General features: G+C 42.9%; 1 protein-coding gene across 2 annotated transcripts in view; it reads left to right on the forward strand.

Annotated features, from left to right (window-relative positions):
• LOC138976244 (uncharacterized) overlaps nucleotides 1–18,671 on the forward strand; it is a 197,598-nt gene that overhangs the window by 106,235 nt on the left and 72,692 nt on the right. Inside the window, exon 1 of one of the 2 annotated variants that reach the window (XM_070349075.1) lies at nucleotides 2,498–3,055. The exons of the other annotated variant lie outside the window; for it this stretch is intronic. Coding sequence (XP_070205176.1) covers nucleotides 2,726–3,055 — 330 coding nt within the window. The 5' untranslated portion in view covers nucleotides 2,498–2,725. Of the gene's footprint in view, nucleotides 1–2,497; nucleotides 3,056–18,671 lie in introns of those variants that run through there. 2 annotated transcript variants of the gene reach the window in all.

Raw genomic sequence — 18,671 nt, forward strand, 5'->3', positions numbered from 1 at the left:
GAAGAACAAAATCCCCCACCCCAAAACAAAAAACAAAAAAACAACAATGAAATAAATACGTGATGAAAAAAAGAGAGGGAGTGAATGAGAGAGAGAGAGAGAGAGAGAGAGAGAGAGAGAGAGAGAGAGAGAGAGACGCACACACACACACACACACACACGTAGCGCTACAGTACATTGGTTTTTCAAAAATAGTGATATCGACACGTAGTTCTATTGAGACGTAGTGGTATGTGTGAATTGTGACAATAGCACTACGTGCCGATAGCACTACGTGCCGATAGCACTACTGTTTTTGGCAATTTGTGTCGATAGCAATCCAGAAAATAGCGCAAACGATACGTAGCACAAATGACACGTAGCGCTAGCGAGACGCACCGTAAGATAGTTGTGTAAAGTTTTTGATAGTTGGAATCGTAATCTGTGACAAAAAGACAAATCGTTGCTTCAGCAATGCTGCGACATGCACTGTATCTTTAAGATACGAACATAGTTCGGCTCAGTTGCACGGCCTCGGAGGCTCGAATACACTTGGAACAAGCGCAGACTTTCCGACTCATGGTCGGAAAATACTAACGACAGATCACAGCTGTTGTCTTCTTAAAGCGCATCTACTGAGTGACCTCTTCATGTAATACCTGGGATTTAGGATGTAGACTGAGAGTGACCTCTTCATGCAATACCTGGGATTTAGGCTGAACACTGAGAGTGATCTCTTCATGTAATACCCGGGGTTTAAACTGTGCACTGAGTGAGACATCTTCATGTAATACCTGGGATTTAAGCTGTAAACTGAGAGTGACCTCTTCGTGCAATGCCTGGGATTTAAGCGGTACACTGCGTGAGACATCTTCTCAGGATACCTGACGTTTAACCCTTAGGCTGGTTGTCGCGCTACTTTACGTATACTGTCACCTGGTTGTCACGACATATGTCGCGCTACTGGCTCAGTCTGTTTGGTCGGTTCCGATTACCTCCCATGGATGCGAAAACCTATACAGTACTCCTCGGATAAGGTGACCCCCCTTGGGACCAAAAAAAATCGTGATCTTATCCGAGGGACACGTTAACCGATCCTCGGATAAGATCAATTTCAGTAGAAAAATTGATCTTAACCGAGGAGATCAGAGTTTAGTTTGAGGCCTCATAAAAGACTTCCCGCCAATTGAAAGTCAATGACGTAATAATGGGCAGATCCAGAGAGAGACACACACTGACACAGAGACCATCAGCTGCATTAGAGAGAGAGAGAGAGAGAGAGAGAGAGAGAGAGAGAGAGAGAGAGAGGGGAGGTGAGGTAAGACAGACAGACATATTAAGAGAGGAGAGACACAGACAAACTGATCATGACAGACAGAGATAAAGAGAGCAGACGGAGAGAGAGACATAGAGTTAAAAAGAGGGAGATCGAGAGAGAGAGAGTAGGGGGGGGGGAGGAAATTGAAAGGAAGAGAGAGAGAGAGAGAGGGAGAGAGAGATTGGAGGCTGAGAGAGAGAAAGAGACATGATAGAAGAGAGAGAGATGGCCAGAGGGTCAAAGATAGAGAGAGAGAGGAGAGGGGTCGGAGACAGAGTGAGAGACAGACAGACCAGACAGAAACAGAGACCATGAGAGAAGAGAGAGAGGGGGAACGAGAGAGAGAGAGAGAGAGAGAGAGAGAGAGAGAGAGAGAGAGAGAGAGAGAGAGAGAGCTTCCAAATATCTCAAATCTTCAACAATGTCTTTTACTTTGGCCTAAAATTGGCACTACTCAAATATCGCTTTTGGCATTCATTACAACATGAGGTCAATTCTAGCCTCATGCACCTCTGCAGAAGGGGAGCGGGCACACTGCAGTTACATCTGTCATCATCCACGGGTCTCACTCTGTCAAAGTGGTTTCCGTTGGAAATTTTGATTGGTTCAGCGACTTTTTTGGCGGGAACTATTTTCCAAGTTTTATTTGCGAAAGATTTCCTCATCCTCTTTGGGGTAAAATAATCGGGCCAAATAATCTGATGACGTTTACATTTGTGCGTCACTTCTCTTTTGACGTCATAAGGGAAAAAAACCTCTGCCAAGGCCGCAAAATTGGGAGATTTTTTTCCGTTTCAGTTTCGCTTGATCTTAAGCGGTAGTCTTCTGCATTTAGAGACCAGAACGGGGGTCACCTAAAAAGAGGTGTTCCCGTATCCGAGGTTACGCAAAGCGAGGTTTTCTTAGTCATACAAAGAAGGCTTTAGGTCGGGACCAACACCCTGATTGATGTTATCAGAGGTGTGACCTTAAACGGTAGTGACGTTAACCGGGGAGTACTGTATGACCGTTTATTTTTTATTTTTCTCTCTGTTAATTCACCAGTGGCTAAGTAACATGTGTTACAGAATTGCACCAGTGTAGTTGAGCTGTAAACTAAGAGTGAACTTTTCACGCATTGCATGGGGCTTAAGCGTATAAACCGAAGATGACCTCTTCGACCGAGTCTCAAGTTTTCTGCTGGCTATAAAGCAAAGCCAACAGTCGTCATTGGCGTCTTTCTCACATCGTCTCCAGAGGTGAAAGATTAGTATAGGTCTCGCCGCCGAAGTGACTTCATCCGTTTTCCTCACAAGGTGGTCCACTTTTATTCGTGCACTGACTCCATCAATAGTTGTTGCAATTACGACAACAACGCCAACACCATCACCAAAAATAAAACAAGAAAGGCCCGCCGTTGTAACCACTGCAAGCACGTTCACGGTAAAGATGACGACAACGACAGCAACCCTCCGCATGCTGCTGCTGATATGCATTAGCCTCGGCCAGATCCGATTGGTGAGCATGCAAGCTCCGACAATGCCTTTAGATGGCGTGTTCCTCCTCTACTATGTTGTTGACCCCAACATTGTCACAACGAGCCTGTCCATGCAGTTCAACGAAAGCGATGCTGGCTTCACGGCCTACGGTATTGGTGATGCTATTGCAGGTCTGAATGTGGCAGTATACCTCAAGGCTGGAACCAGAATAAATACCAGGGTCTCTGGAAGGACGGAAGGCGACAGCAGATTTGAAGGGAACTTTGCGTCCTACGTAAAGGTCAGGCAATATATTTATACTAGTAATACCCGTGCTCCGCACGGGATTTTTTCTTCTTCATTAATTACAGAGTTAATTATGAATAAGCAACAACAAAAACATGTTGAATGTGCAATGGCACGCGCGTACAGAACAGAATGCCATACATTTATTGGGAGAGATAAAAAAAAAGGGCACAATGGTGGATTGGCCATGACTTGTGCAGTGACAACAGTAACATATTAAATTTAGAAGTAATTGCGACAAATGTACCCCAAAAAAGCGCTAGCACACACAGAACAACAAAATGTGATAAAACATCAAACCTAAGAAAAGCAGCGTTCAATGTGCAATGAACTGCAAACCATTTACACATCAGCAAACATGTGACGCTTTCTGAAATTTCGGTCAATGTAGCGATATTTTCTTTTTACCAGGCTCGGCGCTTGAATACACTTTCTTCGTTTTCTTGCGTAGCTGCTCGCCATTAGTAATGCAAGAATCTACAGCTTGGTGAAGGCAGACAGTTACGAAGGAAAGGCTAAATGCGGCAAAACAAAAAAAGTGGCATCATACATTGACCGAAATCTCAGAAAATATGACACATGGGAGTGAAACAAACACATAAACACAGCATTAAATGAGCAAATAGTGTGCACAGTACAAAATTTTTTTACATATCAGCAAATAGGAATGAAAATGTAACCCAGTGGTAAATATAGTGGGTTCTGTGAACAATAACAAATCATGTAATTGGGAAAGAATAAAACAGCATTAAATTGTGCCCTTTTCTGAGATTTCAGTCAATGTGGACAGTCTGAGAATTCAATCAATGTGACAAAATCATTTTGTCACGCTTCAACCAAGATGATGAATGCTAGTTAAAATGCGTAAAAGAATATATAACACCAATCATCTAATTGGGAAAGAAATCTCGTCGCAGTACCCGACAGCTCGAGTCACCCACAATGAAACGTTTGTACGATTGACTGGACTTAAACAAATTAGCAGCTACATTGACATACTAGAATGAATACCCGCTTCGCCGGGTAGCCGGCTTCGCCGGGAAGAAGTACTTAGAGCCGTACGCCGGCTTCGCCGGGTCCGAACAATGGACCCGCCAAGCTTAGGTCCCTCCCAGATTCGTGGAATGGGAACAGCACGAAAATGATTCAGTGGCTATAATGCCATTCCTGACCATATCGAGTCCCATCCTTGTCGACGAATGTAACCGTGTTAATCACCTTTGGAGGCGAACTCCACTCAAACAGGATTGAGCAATTTATAGCTTATCTGTAAGCCCTTTTGAACTGTTATGGCTTTTCAAAGGAAGGCCAGTACATACAAATACACAAAAGCCGCCAGACCACATCACAAACAGAACTGAACAATACCCAGGTGTTGCTCACATAGAGACACACACACACACACACACACACACACAAACACAGAGAAGCCGTATCTATAGAGAGATAGATGACAGTGTATTTTTCGCGTGGCTATAAATTGATTCGACCTTTGCACTTTTACAGTGAGGATAATTTACAGGTCCAATTTACGTTCTGGACACTGCGGTGACCTTCTAAAAATAGTAACAGAACGCCGGGAATATCCGAAGACGCCCCACTCATACTATAGTGCACCATACGAAGGAAGGGAGGTAAACGCTGAAAACCTGGAGAAGATGAGAAGATAAGGAAGAGTTACTTATAATGGTGAAATGAACACAAAAACCAAAATCGGTTCAGCGCTGCGCGCTGAGAGCACGTGTTGAAATATCTCATCGATGATATTGTGTCCGGGGTGTAGCTGAATACGGTGTCCAAATTTGAAAAAGATCCACCGAGAACTTTGGCTTTGGTGTGTCGGTATGGGGGCCCGGGTAGCTGAGGTGGAACCAAAATAGCTGAGGTGGAACCAAAATCGGTTCAGCGCTGCGCGCTGAGAGCACGTGTTGAAATATCGACCAGGTTGTGTCCTGTCCCGGGTCTACCTGAATATGCCCACCAAATTTGAAGCAGATCCATCGAGAACTTTGGCTGTGCATCGCGAACTCACACACAGACACACACACAGACACAAGTCGTATATATATATATAGAAGTGAGGGACATAAATGTGCAAAAAAATGTGCCCAGAGAACAATAGTTGTACACATCACCATTTACTTTACTTTACTTGGTGTTTAACGTCGTTTTCAACCATTCAAGGTTATATCGCGACGGGGAAAGGGGGAGATGGGATAGGGGAAAGGGAGGAGATGGGATAGAGCCACTTGTTTCTTGTTCACAAAAGCACTAATAAAAAAATTGCTCCAGGGGCTTCCAACGTAGTACAATATATGACCTTACTGGGAGAATGCAAGTTTCCAGTACAAAGGACTTAACATTTCTTACATACTGCTTGACTAAAATCTTTACAAACATTGACTATATTCTACACATCACCATATATGTCTTGATGGGGAAAAAAACCAGCACTAAATGGAACAAAATTTGTACACTTCAGCAAACATGTGAATGAAAAATAAAATGTTAACCCTTACCCTGGTGCAATTCTGTAACACATGTTACATAGCCACTGGTGAATTAACAGAGAAAAATAACAAAAAACAGTCATATAGGTTTTCGCATCCATGGGAGGTAATCCGAACCGACCAAACAGACTGAGCCAGTAGCGCGACATATGTCGTGACAACCAGGTGACAGTATACGTAAAGTAGCCCAGCCTAGGGGTTAAAATGTGAAATTGGTTCTGCGTTCTACGAACAACAAAATGTTTACACATGCATTGTGCACAGAGAACAAAAGTTTACAGATCACCATGCATATATTATATGGCATTATGATGGTTAGGCAAGCCAGCACAACATAATTAAAACATTTCTTTTGCCAAATCAGCGCCACCAAAACTGATAAATAGGACTAAGCATGGAGTATTCATTGCAGGGGCTCTTTTTTGTTTGTCATGCTGTGTGCCACACACGTTGCAGTTGTCACCGTGTGTAGAGATTAAGATGATGTGATTCCTATTCTGATAAAGACAAAGTCCCCCGCAAAAATGTACATGATTGCCCATATGGTCTTTGTTGATGTTCTTTGTCTCGTGACTTTATCGATATGTCGCAAAATGATTCCACAAAATTCAAAACAGGGATCAGATTTTACCCGCAACTACTGACTCGAGCAAATAGTGTGCACAGTACAAAAAAAAAAGTTTTACACATCAGCAAATAGGAATGAAAATGTAACCCAGTGGTAAATATACAGTGGGTTCTGTGAACAATAACAAATCATGTAATTGGGAAACAATAAAACAGCGTTAAATTGTGCCCTTTTCAGTCAATGTGACAAAATCATTTTGCACGCTTCAACCAAGATGATGAATGCTAGTTAAAATGTGTAAAAGAATATATAACACCAATCATCTAATTGGGAAAGAAATCTCGTCGCAGTACCCGACAGCTCGAGTCACCCACAATGAAACGTTTGTACGATTGACTGGACTTAAACAAATTAGCGGCTACATTGACATAAGTGAGGGACATAAATGTGCAAAAAAATTTGCCCACAGAACAATAGTTGTACACATCACCATAATTATATGTCTTGAGACGGGGGAAAAAACCAGCACTAAATGGAACAAAATTTGTACACTTCAGCAAACATGTGAGTGAAAAATAAAATGTTAACCCTTACACTGGTGCAATTCTGTAACACATCTTACATAGCCACTGGTGAATTAACAGAGAGAAAAATAACAAAAAACAGTCAAATAGGTTTTCGCATCCATGGGAGGTAATCGGAACCGACCAAACAGACAGAGCCAGTAGCGCGACATATGTCGTGACAACCAGGTGACAGTATACGTAAAGTAGCGCGACAACCAGCCTAAGTAAGGGTTAAAATGTGAAATTGGTTCTGCGTTCTGCGAACAACAAAATGTTTACACATGCATTGTGCACAGAGAACAAAAGTTTACAGATCACCATGCATAGATGGTTAGGCCTGAAGAAATAAATTTGCTTTTGTTTAATATTTCTCTTGGGCTGCAAGCCAGCACAACATAATTAAAACATTTCATTTGCCAAATCAGCGCCACCAAAACTGATAAATAGGACTAAGCATGGAGTATTTATTGCAGGGGCTCTTTTTTGTTTGTCATGCTGTGTGCCACACGCGTTGCAGTTGTCACCGTGTGTAGAGTTTAAGATGATGTGATTCCTATTCTTATAAAGACAAAGTCGATCTCTGTTACACCCCCGTAAACATTTACATGATTGTCCATTATGGTCTTTGTTGATGTTCTTTGTCTCGTGACTTTATCGATATGTCGCAAAATGATTCCACAAAATTCAAAACAGGGATCAGATTTTACACGCAACTACTGACTCTGAAAAGGTTGTGAAAAAATGGGTTGAATGTGAATGTTTATTCCTGAGACAATGCTTGGAGAGCTTCTCCCGATGTGACTGCGTCATCTGAAGTGGACTGGGTTGCATTTTGTGTTGCGTTTTGTGTTGCATCAAACATGTCTGTGGATTGTGTTAAATTTTGTGTTGCGTCAATTATGTCGTCATCCATGATTTGACTGAGCGTTAGGACGTCGACATTGTCGAGGTGGTTTGATGTGTTTGTAGGAGTGCTTGTTGCTGCAGGGTTGTTTGGTGCAGCGGTGGGTGTAGGTGAACATTGTGCAGATGAAGATTAGCTGGTTATTGCTGCAGGGTTGTTTGGTGCAGCGGTGGGAGTAGATGAACGTAATGCAGATGAAGATGAGCTGCCTATTGCTGCAGGGTTGTTTGGTGCAGCGGTTGGTGTAGATGAACGTAGTCGTAGTGCAGATGAAGATGAGCTGGCTATTGCTGCAGGGTTGTTTGGTGCAGCAGTGGGTGTAGATGAACGTAGTGCAGATGAAGATGAGCTGGCTATTGCTGCAGGGTTGTTTGGTGCAGCAGTGGGTGTAGATGAACGTAGTGCAGATGAAGATGAACGTAGTGCAGATGAAGATTAGCTGGCTATTGCTGCAGGGTTGTTTGGTGCAGCAGTGGGTGTAGATGAACGTAGTGCAGATGAAGATGAGCTGGCTATTGCCGCAGGGTTGTTTGGTGCAGCGGTGGGTGTAGATGAACGTAGTGCAGATGAAGATGAGGTGACCGACTGGAGGCGTTGATTTTCACGCCCAAGATTGGTTAGTTGTGTGAAGTCTTTGCTCGCTTTGGGTTTTGCATCTGACAATTGGTTGATGATGGTCTGGAAAGATTGCTTTTGTTTTTGTCGAAGTCGGGGTACTGCTTCACAGGCCAAGTTGTGGTCACCGTCTTGATGTGAGGTCGCAGTGAGTTGGTCGTTGAGACGCCATATCTGAAGAAAATGGAAAAAAATATATATATACCTTATACACAGGAGTATGCAACACTGAAAAATGATTTGTTTTGGCAGGAATAACGTTGCATGATTACGTCTACATGAACAAAATTTTCTCTTTAGGCCAAAAAAAAAAAAGGTGTGGTTACGGTAACATAGCCAAAAAAAATAGGGTAGGTAGGTAGGCAATCACTTTTTTTTTTTAAACTTTTTTTTCTAATGTGTACAAATTAAACCTACCGTACTTTCCGGGTGACAAGGCGCTTTGTTATCTAAGACGCACCCCCTTCTTTAAAAAAAAAAAAATTGTAATCCAGTCACCCATTGGACGCAGGGGGCCAATAGGGCGCACCAAAATGACCCAGTTTTTGCCATGAGAGGTGGTTCCCCTGTCATATCTGAGAGAGGAAACACTTCCTGCATCGGGGTCAGTGACCGGTCAGTGACCAAAGGCATTGTGATAGCTGGGTGGCCTTGTTAAAAGACACGACCTTCTTCCCAGGGGTCAATGACCCAGTTTTTGCCATGAGAGGTGGTTCCCCTGTCATATATATGAGAGAGGAAACACTTCCTGCATCGGGGTCGTTTAACAGAGTGGAAATCTGTGTGTGCGGCCAGATCAAAGGCAGGGCAGTACCTAGTAGCTGAAACATGCATTATCACAAGTTGTTTGACTGGTACTCAAGCGGTCTCTTTGATTTTTTTTCGTATTTCATACACGGATTAGGCGCTTCGTTATACAAGAGGAAAAAAGTCGCGCCTTATGACCCGGAAAGTACGGTACTTGACAGGGAAATAAGTGTGCGACACGGGCGCTTTCGCTTTCATTGCGTTTTTTGCCCTGGTTTTTTTTTGTTTTTTGTTGACAAATGTAATAAAAAGTTATAGGATCGGCCCCTAAAAATAGGGTAGGTCGGGTTACCGTAACCACACCTATTTTTTTTAGGCCTTATACATTTGCTCATTGGAGTAAAAATCCAGCCCCCCCCCCCCCCCACCTGATCACACACACACACACACAGTGATGAAAGTGCGCATCTCTTCCCAGCCTTGCAGCGCTTTGAAAGTTGGAAGCATTAAAGGTAAAAGCCATCGTGAAGATATGAACAAAAAGTATGACGTCTAAAATATATAATGATTCAAACGCATAGTATAACATATGTAAATGACAGCAGAAAATATATACATGGTTCAAACACACACACACACAATCGAGTGCACGCATCCATCCATGCATTTTTAAAGTCATGTACACACACACACACACACACACACACACACACACACCCAATAAAGGTACGTCCAATGGCACGTGTGTGTGCTGTTTTCAGGTAATATGGCCTATACCATGGGTCATAGAATTTTACGAAATGGAAATTTAAAACGTCTTAAATATATATATGATTCAAACGCATATTATAACTAAATGACAACCTATGCCTGGGTTAGAAAAGTAGCAAAATAACTATTTGCTCCATGCTGTTTTCAGGTAATACATCCCCCCCCCCCCCCATATGTATTGTATGTCCTAAGCAAGATTCTTTCTGCATCTTCTTCTTCTTCTTCCAATAATGTTCAGCGATCAATGAATTGACCATTATTAACATGTTGACGAAGTGCAAGTGTGTGTCCTTAACAAAGATTAAAAAAAAAAGGTGGGGCAGGGGGAGAGCGGTTACTGTGCCTGTATAGCCCTCATTGCCCTCAAGCAGAAGGCATTATAGGAGGGGGCCTCGACAACATCTGATGGGAGGGAGTTCCAGTCGACAGTGGTCCTCGGGAAGAAAGAAAACTTTCTGTAGTCTGTGCGGCACGGGATTATTCCCAGCTGTTGGCTGTGGTTGCTGCGACGTCCACTTCGAGGTTGCCGCTTGAGGCCGACGCAGGAGACGCAGGCTTGATCGCTGAGGATCTTGTGGAGCATAGCGAGTCTGGCGCAGCGACGTCGTTGTTGTAGCGTAGGCCACTCGAGTAGCGTCCGCATATCTGTGACACTAGAGGTGTTATGGTAGCGGTTTGTGACAAATCTGGCTGCTCTGCGCTGGACCTTCTCAAGGGTTGTGATGAGCCTGTCGGAGTGTGGGTCCCATACTGTGCAGGCATAATCAAGAATAGGGCGGACCATTGTCTTGTAGGTCAGCATTTTGGTGAGGCTGGAGCATACTGCATGGGTATCCCCGGCAGAATCCAAAACTTTGGCTCCCAGTACCCCCCCCCCCCCCCTGCCTGGGTTAGTAATCAACAAAAGAATGCAGCGTTTCTTTCTGCATCTGCATGGGTAACGCCGGTGTGACGTTTTCATCTTTCGCCGTGTTGATATTTCGCTTCTCGGCCTCGTTGATCTAGTATAAACTCTACAGTCCACTGAACAAAAAAACACCCTTCGATAGTACTGATGTATGGCCATGTATGGCCTATGCCTGGGTTAAAAAAAAACAACAACCAAAGAATGCAGCGTTGAAAGGGCAAAAATCCTGCAGTTCCAGCTGTGGCGTGTCAAAATGGCGGGCCGGGGCCGGGGGGAGACTGAGAATGTTGCAAATTCTCCATAACGGTAACCCCTGTGGCAGAATACAGCAAGGTTAGGAACACTTTAAGAAAGTTTTACAGACTGATAAATGGGATTTACCTGTAGAGCCAGTTGTATGATCCAGCAGTCGATGCAACACTGAGCAGATTTGAAAGCTGGAAGCAAGTGGCAACTGACGTTCGCTTTCTTCTTCTTCTTCTCTCTGACTAAAGACTGCGCGACCGCACGCGACTGCACGCGACCTTGCACTACCTTGCACTACCTTGCGGGGCCTCAAACTAAATCATGTACGTGTAATATTTCTTATATATCCAGTATCTTTACAACATTATCATACTTTGTACCGAGTTTTAAGTCAGAGAAATAAAACACACGGCTAGGTTCGTCTGGGGTGCGGTCGCGTAGTGTTTAGTCAAACCGTTCGCTTTCGGGGATAGCTGGGATATTTGGTCTGCTACGAAATGTCATGCTAAAAAGGCCTCAAAAAGCCATTTCGCTTTCGAACTCGTTAATCTAACCCAGCCTATCGTGTTCATCGCGATCCGTTCCTACGGGAAACCGTGGCCGAGGGACAGGGGCCAAACCGGCGGGGTTTGGTAGGAGATACGTCCACACGGCGAAAAAAGCCACGCGTATTATAATATACTAGAGGAATACCCGGCTTCGCCGGTTTTTATCCACCAGTTTGTGCCCGGGGTCCACCTGAATATGCCCACCAAATTTGATGCAGAATATTTACGATATCACAAACAGAACTCTACAATCCACAGGTGTTGCCTTGCGAGCTATAAAGAGCTATAAATATCTCACAACTTCTAAGGTGAACAACTCTGCAGAGTCTGCTGTGAAGGGCGGCGGTAGTCTCCCTGTCACACCCGCCCCCGTTTGAATGAACCAAACCATGGACCCGCCAAGCTTCGCCCCTAATCGCAATAACTCGGAGGCCAGAAAAAAGTACAATTACAAACAGGCAAATTGGGACAGCTTCCGTGCGGAGCTCGAGGGTGTCAGGGAGGAAACTCTCCTTACGGATGACATCGAAGCCTCTTACAATAACATACGTCAATGTATACTCAGTACTGCCCGCAATAATCACATTCCGCTTAAATCAGTAAATCCTAACTGTAAGGCCAAAAGGAATGAGTGGTGGAATGCAGACTGTGATGAAGCCTTGGCAAACAAGCGATATCACATTAGGACATATCTCAGGCACTGCTCAGACGCTAACTTCACGCTTATCAGAATCCCTCCAAGGAAGTCTAAACCAGCTGACAGAATGGACTGACCTAAATCACATGTCTCTTAACCCAAAGAAAACCAAATATATGATAATTACAACTAGACAAAAACGACAGAATTTTACCTCAACTGGTCCCGATTTAATGATTGACGGCAATATAGTGGAACAAGTCGACCATCACAAAGTTCTGGGTGTCCACATCGATAACAACCTGTCTTGGTCAACTCACATTGAACAACTTAGTAAATTAGTGTCAAAGAAAGTGTACCTCTTATCTAGAATTAAACACTTCCTTAATTGTCAAGCCAGGAAGTTATTTTTCACTGCTCATATTCAGTCTCTTATTGATTACGCATCCACTCTATGGGACTCTGCAAGTGATAATTCCCTAAAGCTACTCAGCAGATTACACAAAAGAGCGCTAAAAGTAGTATTACTCAAACAGACTACTCTCACCGACTCAGACTACATCAACATAGGGGTCCTACCTCTGAAGTCAAGAATGAATTACAACAAAGGAATAATGATGCATAAAATTATGACAGAAAATGCACCCGAAACCATTTGCTCAAAGTTCTCTTTGAAGAATTCGCACCACTTTATAAAACTAAACACTCCTCTTCCTAGGATAGACCTATTTAAATCAAGTCTTGTTTATTCAGGAAGCAGCCTCTGGAACGCTCTTCCGGACGCCCTGCGGCAATCCACCAACACAGATTCTTTTAGAACCAAATATTCTTTCCATTTAATGAACTCTATGAACAAATAAACTTGATTGGTATGTTTTCTTTGTATACAGTTGTTCATTATCGGAATTATGGTTTATTGTGACAAAATCACGAAGATTTGGCTCTGTAATACATTGTTTTGCTGAGCTAATGTATTGTTGGGTTACTTTCCGTTTATCTTCATTGCTTTACACCCAATTTTGAACACTACCTTATGATCTACAATGCTTCTACATAATGCGCTTCATGTACATAAACTTATATGTTCTACCATTAATGTTTTTATGTAACCTTTTTTTCCCTAGTCATAGTTATAGTAAAATAGTTTAGTCCCTCTTTAGGGCGAGGGCCAGATGCAAAAAAGCATACCTATGCTTATTCTTGTCACCCTCGAAAAATAAAGATTTGTCATTGTCATTGTCATTGTCAATATGAAGTCAGCTGAAATACAATTTAACCAGATCACCGCTAAGGCTAAACTTCAAAACTGGGAACACTTTGTCCACAAAGAAACTAGAGATTACAAAGACTGTGGCAAAATCTGGAAGAAAATCCGCAGATTTAAATGTAGATACAGAACTAAAGAAAAGCCACTGCTATCGGGTGATAAATTGACCACAACTGACTCTGAAAATGCAAACCTATTAGCAGATACCTTTGCCAAAAATAGTCAATCAAAATCCCTAGATACTGAACGACTCAATTATAGGTTAGATCAGGAGAAGGGTTTCATATACCCCCCAGATGACAACCAGTTGCCTTTAAACGGCATGTTTAAAGCAAAATAAGTCCAAAACGCCATGTCTTCTGTGAAAGACCCAAAAAAATCCACAGGTTTAGACCCAATATCATATCACATGATAAAACATTTACCACCTAACTTTGTTAAGTTGCTCACTCAGTTTTTCAATCTATGCTGGTTAAAGGATACTATCCCCGCAGCGTGGTCAGACTCACAAGTAGTAGCAGTATTGAAGAGCGGAAAACCGAGCAATCTACCTGGCAGTTACCGCCCCATATCACTAACAACCCACCTCAGCAAGATCTTTGAGCGTGTGGTGAACCAGAGGCTGGAGTTTCACCTCAATAAACACACTATCATTCCTACATGCCAGGCAGGTTTCAGGCGAGGTCGTTCGTGTGCGGACCACATTGTGCACGTCACTGAAAAAATCAAAAAGACCATGGCACATAGTAATAATTCTCTTCTTAGAACCTTCTTTGATATTAAATCTGCGTACGACAGCGTCTGGCATGCTCGTCTACTCCTAAAACTCGGCAGAATCGGTGTCTCTGGCCACATGTACCAATTCATCAAAAACTTCATCAGCAATCGCAAGATGTCTGTCCGAGTGGGCTCTTCGGTGTCCGAAACCCATGCGCTGGACATGGGGGTTCCCCAGGGCAGTATCATCGCGCCAAACTTATTCAGCATCATGCTCTATGACATTACTTCTGTTGAGGTTGACGGTGCCAGTGTACTTCTGTATGCGGACGACCTCGCCTTAATAGACACTAATAGACCACTCCATAACAGAGTTACCAACACTGTTGACTTATCTTCTTACCAAACTAAAATCGACAACCTCTGTCAATATATGTACACCAACGGCTTCCAACTAGCCTCAAATAAAACAGTCTTTCTTGTTGTCTCCCGTAGACAACTGTACAGGAACTGCAGTATAAAGATAGGTTGTGATAGTAGGGAGATTTAAAAGACAGCACGTTTCGTTTTGCAGCTCGTTTCGTTTGGTGAATGAGTCACCCCGCGAAAGGGAACGTGAAACGAGACGGCATAGACCGCAGACAAGATTTAGATGTATTCACGTTTCGTTTCGGAATGAAGGAAGGGCGATAAATCTTCAAGTGAAATTACACCATGTACAGTACTAAACCGTGTCAATTTCTTAAATATTTTTTTTTATCAAATGCATACTTTTTTTTTATACAGTTTAACTGAGATTGAATCTGTATCGGTATATCAACATAAAAAGGAGGGTCAGAAAACGGCGGGCATACGCAAATAAAAGGCGAGTCATGCGCAAATGAAAGGCCGGGCATGGCAGGATATGATCCGCTGACTGGGCATGGCATAATTTCAACTCCACGAGTCAATAAAGGATTGACATACTCGCATTGCACACACAAGAGCTTCACATTTTTCAATTCATGCACCTGCTCATCATCAATTGTATTTCACAAAAATTAGATCATTCATGTTGAATTCCAAGATTTACTCATTCGAACTCATTATTTTTTTTATCCATTTCACGCATCTCAATTTTTACAACTGGTAACAGCCTATGGCAAAGAGCTCTACCGAACGCCTACCGAACCATGTAGGCAATTATACCCTGAGTATTCCCCATTCTCAGAAAACGGCCCTGTGCACACGCCTGTGCCGATTTAGAAGCCTTTCCCCAACTAGGGGTTGTTTTGTACTTGTCACGTCTGTCCTCGATCAGAATGGAAAAAAAAACCCTAGGAGGTGGTCCAGAATCGGGCATACTTTGATTATTTTCAGTCCAAATAAATCACACAGACTTTGTTTATACAAAATCACATACGAAGCCAGAATAAAAATTCGATGCGATGACCTACTTCTGCTTCGCCATTTGCTTTCTCACCATGAAGTTGGATAAATGTACCAGGATCAGCACCCTTCAAAATATTTCAGTTCACAACAGTTGTCTACCTCCAATGAACACATTCTCAGCGCTGAAAGACTGTGAAAGGGTTGATGAATCTAGCAATGCATAAAATGGCCAACAAATAAAACTGTTAGTGTGCAAAAATACTCACAAAAGTTGACGAAATATTGTTCGTTTTTTGGGGGTGGAAAACGTGACTGCGTTTTGACGTTCCACGTTCCGTTTCAGTTGACCTTCACCTTTCCAGCGAGAGACCCCCGAAATGATGACGTTTACCACAACTTCAAAACGAAACGTCCCGACGTTTCGTTTTTTAAATCTCCCTATTATCAAACCGAGCTCAGAAGTTAAGTTCCTCGGCGTTATCATCGATACTCGACTCGACTGGACCAGTCATATCGAACATCTGATCAATAAGGCCAACAAGGATCTTTATATCATACGCTACCTGGCGTCCCAATCCTGGGCCAGAGGACGCAAGTGTGTCACAGAGGTAGTGCGGGCATTAATTCGCTCCCGCCTCCTGTACGGGTGCGAAGCTTATTTCGCGACGCGCCCGGCGCTCATGAAAAAACTGGCTATTATAGAGTGCAGGGCGCTCAAGATAGCTCTGGGACTCTCCCAACAAGCGAGTAAGAGTCGAGTCCACAGCGAGTGTGGGTGGCTGCCCCTCGTGGATGAGATAAAACTCCGTTCAGCTCAGTATGCTGTCAGAGCCCACGCGGTAGAGAACTCTGCCTGCGAGGTCCTGACTGACTTTTTTCCTCAGCACCAAACTTATGAGGCCAACACCAAACATAGCACTCAATTCTTGGCCAAAACGCTACCCTTATCCGACACAGTCAATCGCATTCTAGCCGATAGCGGGGTGAAGGTCAGTGAGCTGGCCAGGGTCCCCCCGCCCTCCTACCCGCCCTGGCTTGAGGAAACCCCTACTATCATATACGACAGTGAAGATAATACTACCAAAAAAGATAACCCCGTCTACCTAGCTACTGTTACAAAAGAAACCCTAAACTACAAATTCTCGGAGCATTTAAAAGTCTTCACTGACGGATCCAAATTTGCAGACGGCAGCGTTGGCTGCGCCTTTGTGATCCCAGATCTCAAAATCACAAGGAAATATACTCTTAATAAAAACATCTCCATATTCTCAGCCGAGCTATTTGCCTTGCTCATGGCATGCACTTTTATAAATGACCTCCCAGTCACACCGCGTGCGGTAGTTTTCTGCTCTGACTCGCGCTCTTCACTACAAGCTCTGCATCGAAACACATCAAATCGGGCAGAGCTACAAAGAGAAATCCTCTTTATATGTCACCAGTTAATCGCATCCGGCACATCCGTATCATTTCTCTGGGTCCCCTCTCACGTAGGGGTCCGGGGAAATGAACTGGCGGATGTCGCTGCCAAAGAAGCGGCAGAATCTAGCCCAGCTAACACTAACATCGGCTACTCAGTAACCGAGTTCTACAGTAAAATTCGTAAACTCACTCGAAGTCAGTACGTAACATCTCTGTCCTATCAACCCATTGATATGAACGATCTACACCCCGATCTCCCAACAAACCTCCTCACTATCTTCAGACGCCTCCGTGCCGGCGGCTGCCGCTTCCATATCTTTAACAAGTCCTGCCATTGTGGAGAACCCTATTCATTTCAACACATTTTCGCTCCATGCGCTACAAATAGAATTACCTTTAAAACCTTATATGACCATATGCAGCTCCATGGTCTGAGTCCCCAGGATTATTTGCGCAGTAGCAGTTCTCTAGGCTGGTCACACAGCTTGCTGCTGTGCCGACTGGTCAGGGACTCGGACATGGGGCTGTGGGTATAACTCTAAGCCCAGATTATCACATCAGCGTGTTTCAGTTTGAGGTCGAGTGGCTCCCGCCATCCCTCCTGATTCTAGCGACTACCCTCTAGACAACATATCCTCACCCTAGGCCCACTAGTCGCCAAACTGTACATATTGTTTTTATTACCACGGCCTTCGTGGCTTACATCTTAATCCTTTTATTTTTTAAAAATTTTGAGATTTATTGTTCGTGTTCCTCTCACTTGCTCATCTATTTGCTTTTATTGGTGATCCTGAAAGGTTCCACTTTTTAACTCGTTTTGAAAAAAAAAATCATTTTACAAACCCGTTATTCAAGATATAGAATACAGACTTATAATTCTTACCAAGAAACATCTTAACTACTTTCCATTTTAACAAATTCCACAGAGCATTATCAACTCAACCCCACCCCCTGCCCTCCTCTCCTTATTTTTTATTTTTTATTTATTTTTTTTCTCTCTTTTTGAAAGCGGACAAACACTCAAGTCCTTAATGGCTCAAAACCGTAGGACTTTTAATATTAATTTTAACGTATCTACACTTTTCTTTTCTATCATTTTTCGTATTTGGCTTATTTTTATCATATACAGGCTACCATCAAACAATTGCTTATTCATCTGGACAATAATATGTTTGTTTTCAATCCAAATAATCCATACTTTGGGTAATGCGTTTATTAATGCCCAATAATCCAATAAAATATTTGCATTATTCTTTCCAATTTGTATATATACCTCTGCTGCTGACTTCAATCTCTTTTCTTCCACTATAAACAAATCACTTACTCTTTCAATCCCATCTTTTTTCCAATAAAAAAAACCCAACATTTTCCCTTTATACCGAATCAAATCATTACTCCACAAAATCTGTTTATAAAAATTGTTTACATCAATCTTATCATGTTCCATCCTAAGCTTGTAACTCAAATGTGTCCACACTACCCTCTGCCAAAATGGGCTTCCAATCATTGTCAAATTCAATTCCTTACTCGGTTTAACATTCAAATCAAAACAACCATACCCTGAAACAAGATGTCCCAGAAACCATAGTGGTATAAACGTCCAATTTTCTCCCTTTTTTCATTCAAACGTCCGACCCATTGTAAATAAAAAGACTCTTGCATACTGTGCACATTTAGCATTTTCAACCCACCTTCACTTATTTCTTTCTCCATTACTTTTCTTTTCACTTTTTCAAATGCTTTTTTATTCGTACACTTTCTCTGCCAAATGAACTTATAAAACAATCTATTTAAAGGCATATGTACGCGCTCCCGAGT

This window comes from Littorina saxatilis, linkage group LG9 (genome assembly GCF_037325665.1).
Source record: "Littorina saxatilis isolate snail1 linkage group LG9, US_GU_Lsax_2.0, whole genome shotgun sequence".
Classification (NCBI taxonomy): Eukaryota; Metazoa; Mollusca; class Gastropoda; order Littorinimorpha; family Littorinidae; genus Littorina; species Littorina saxatilis.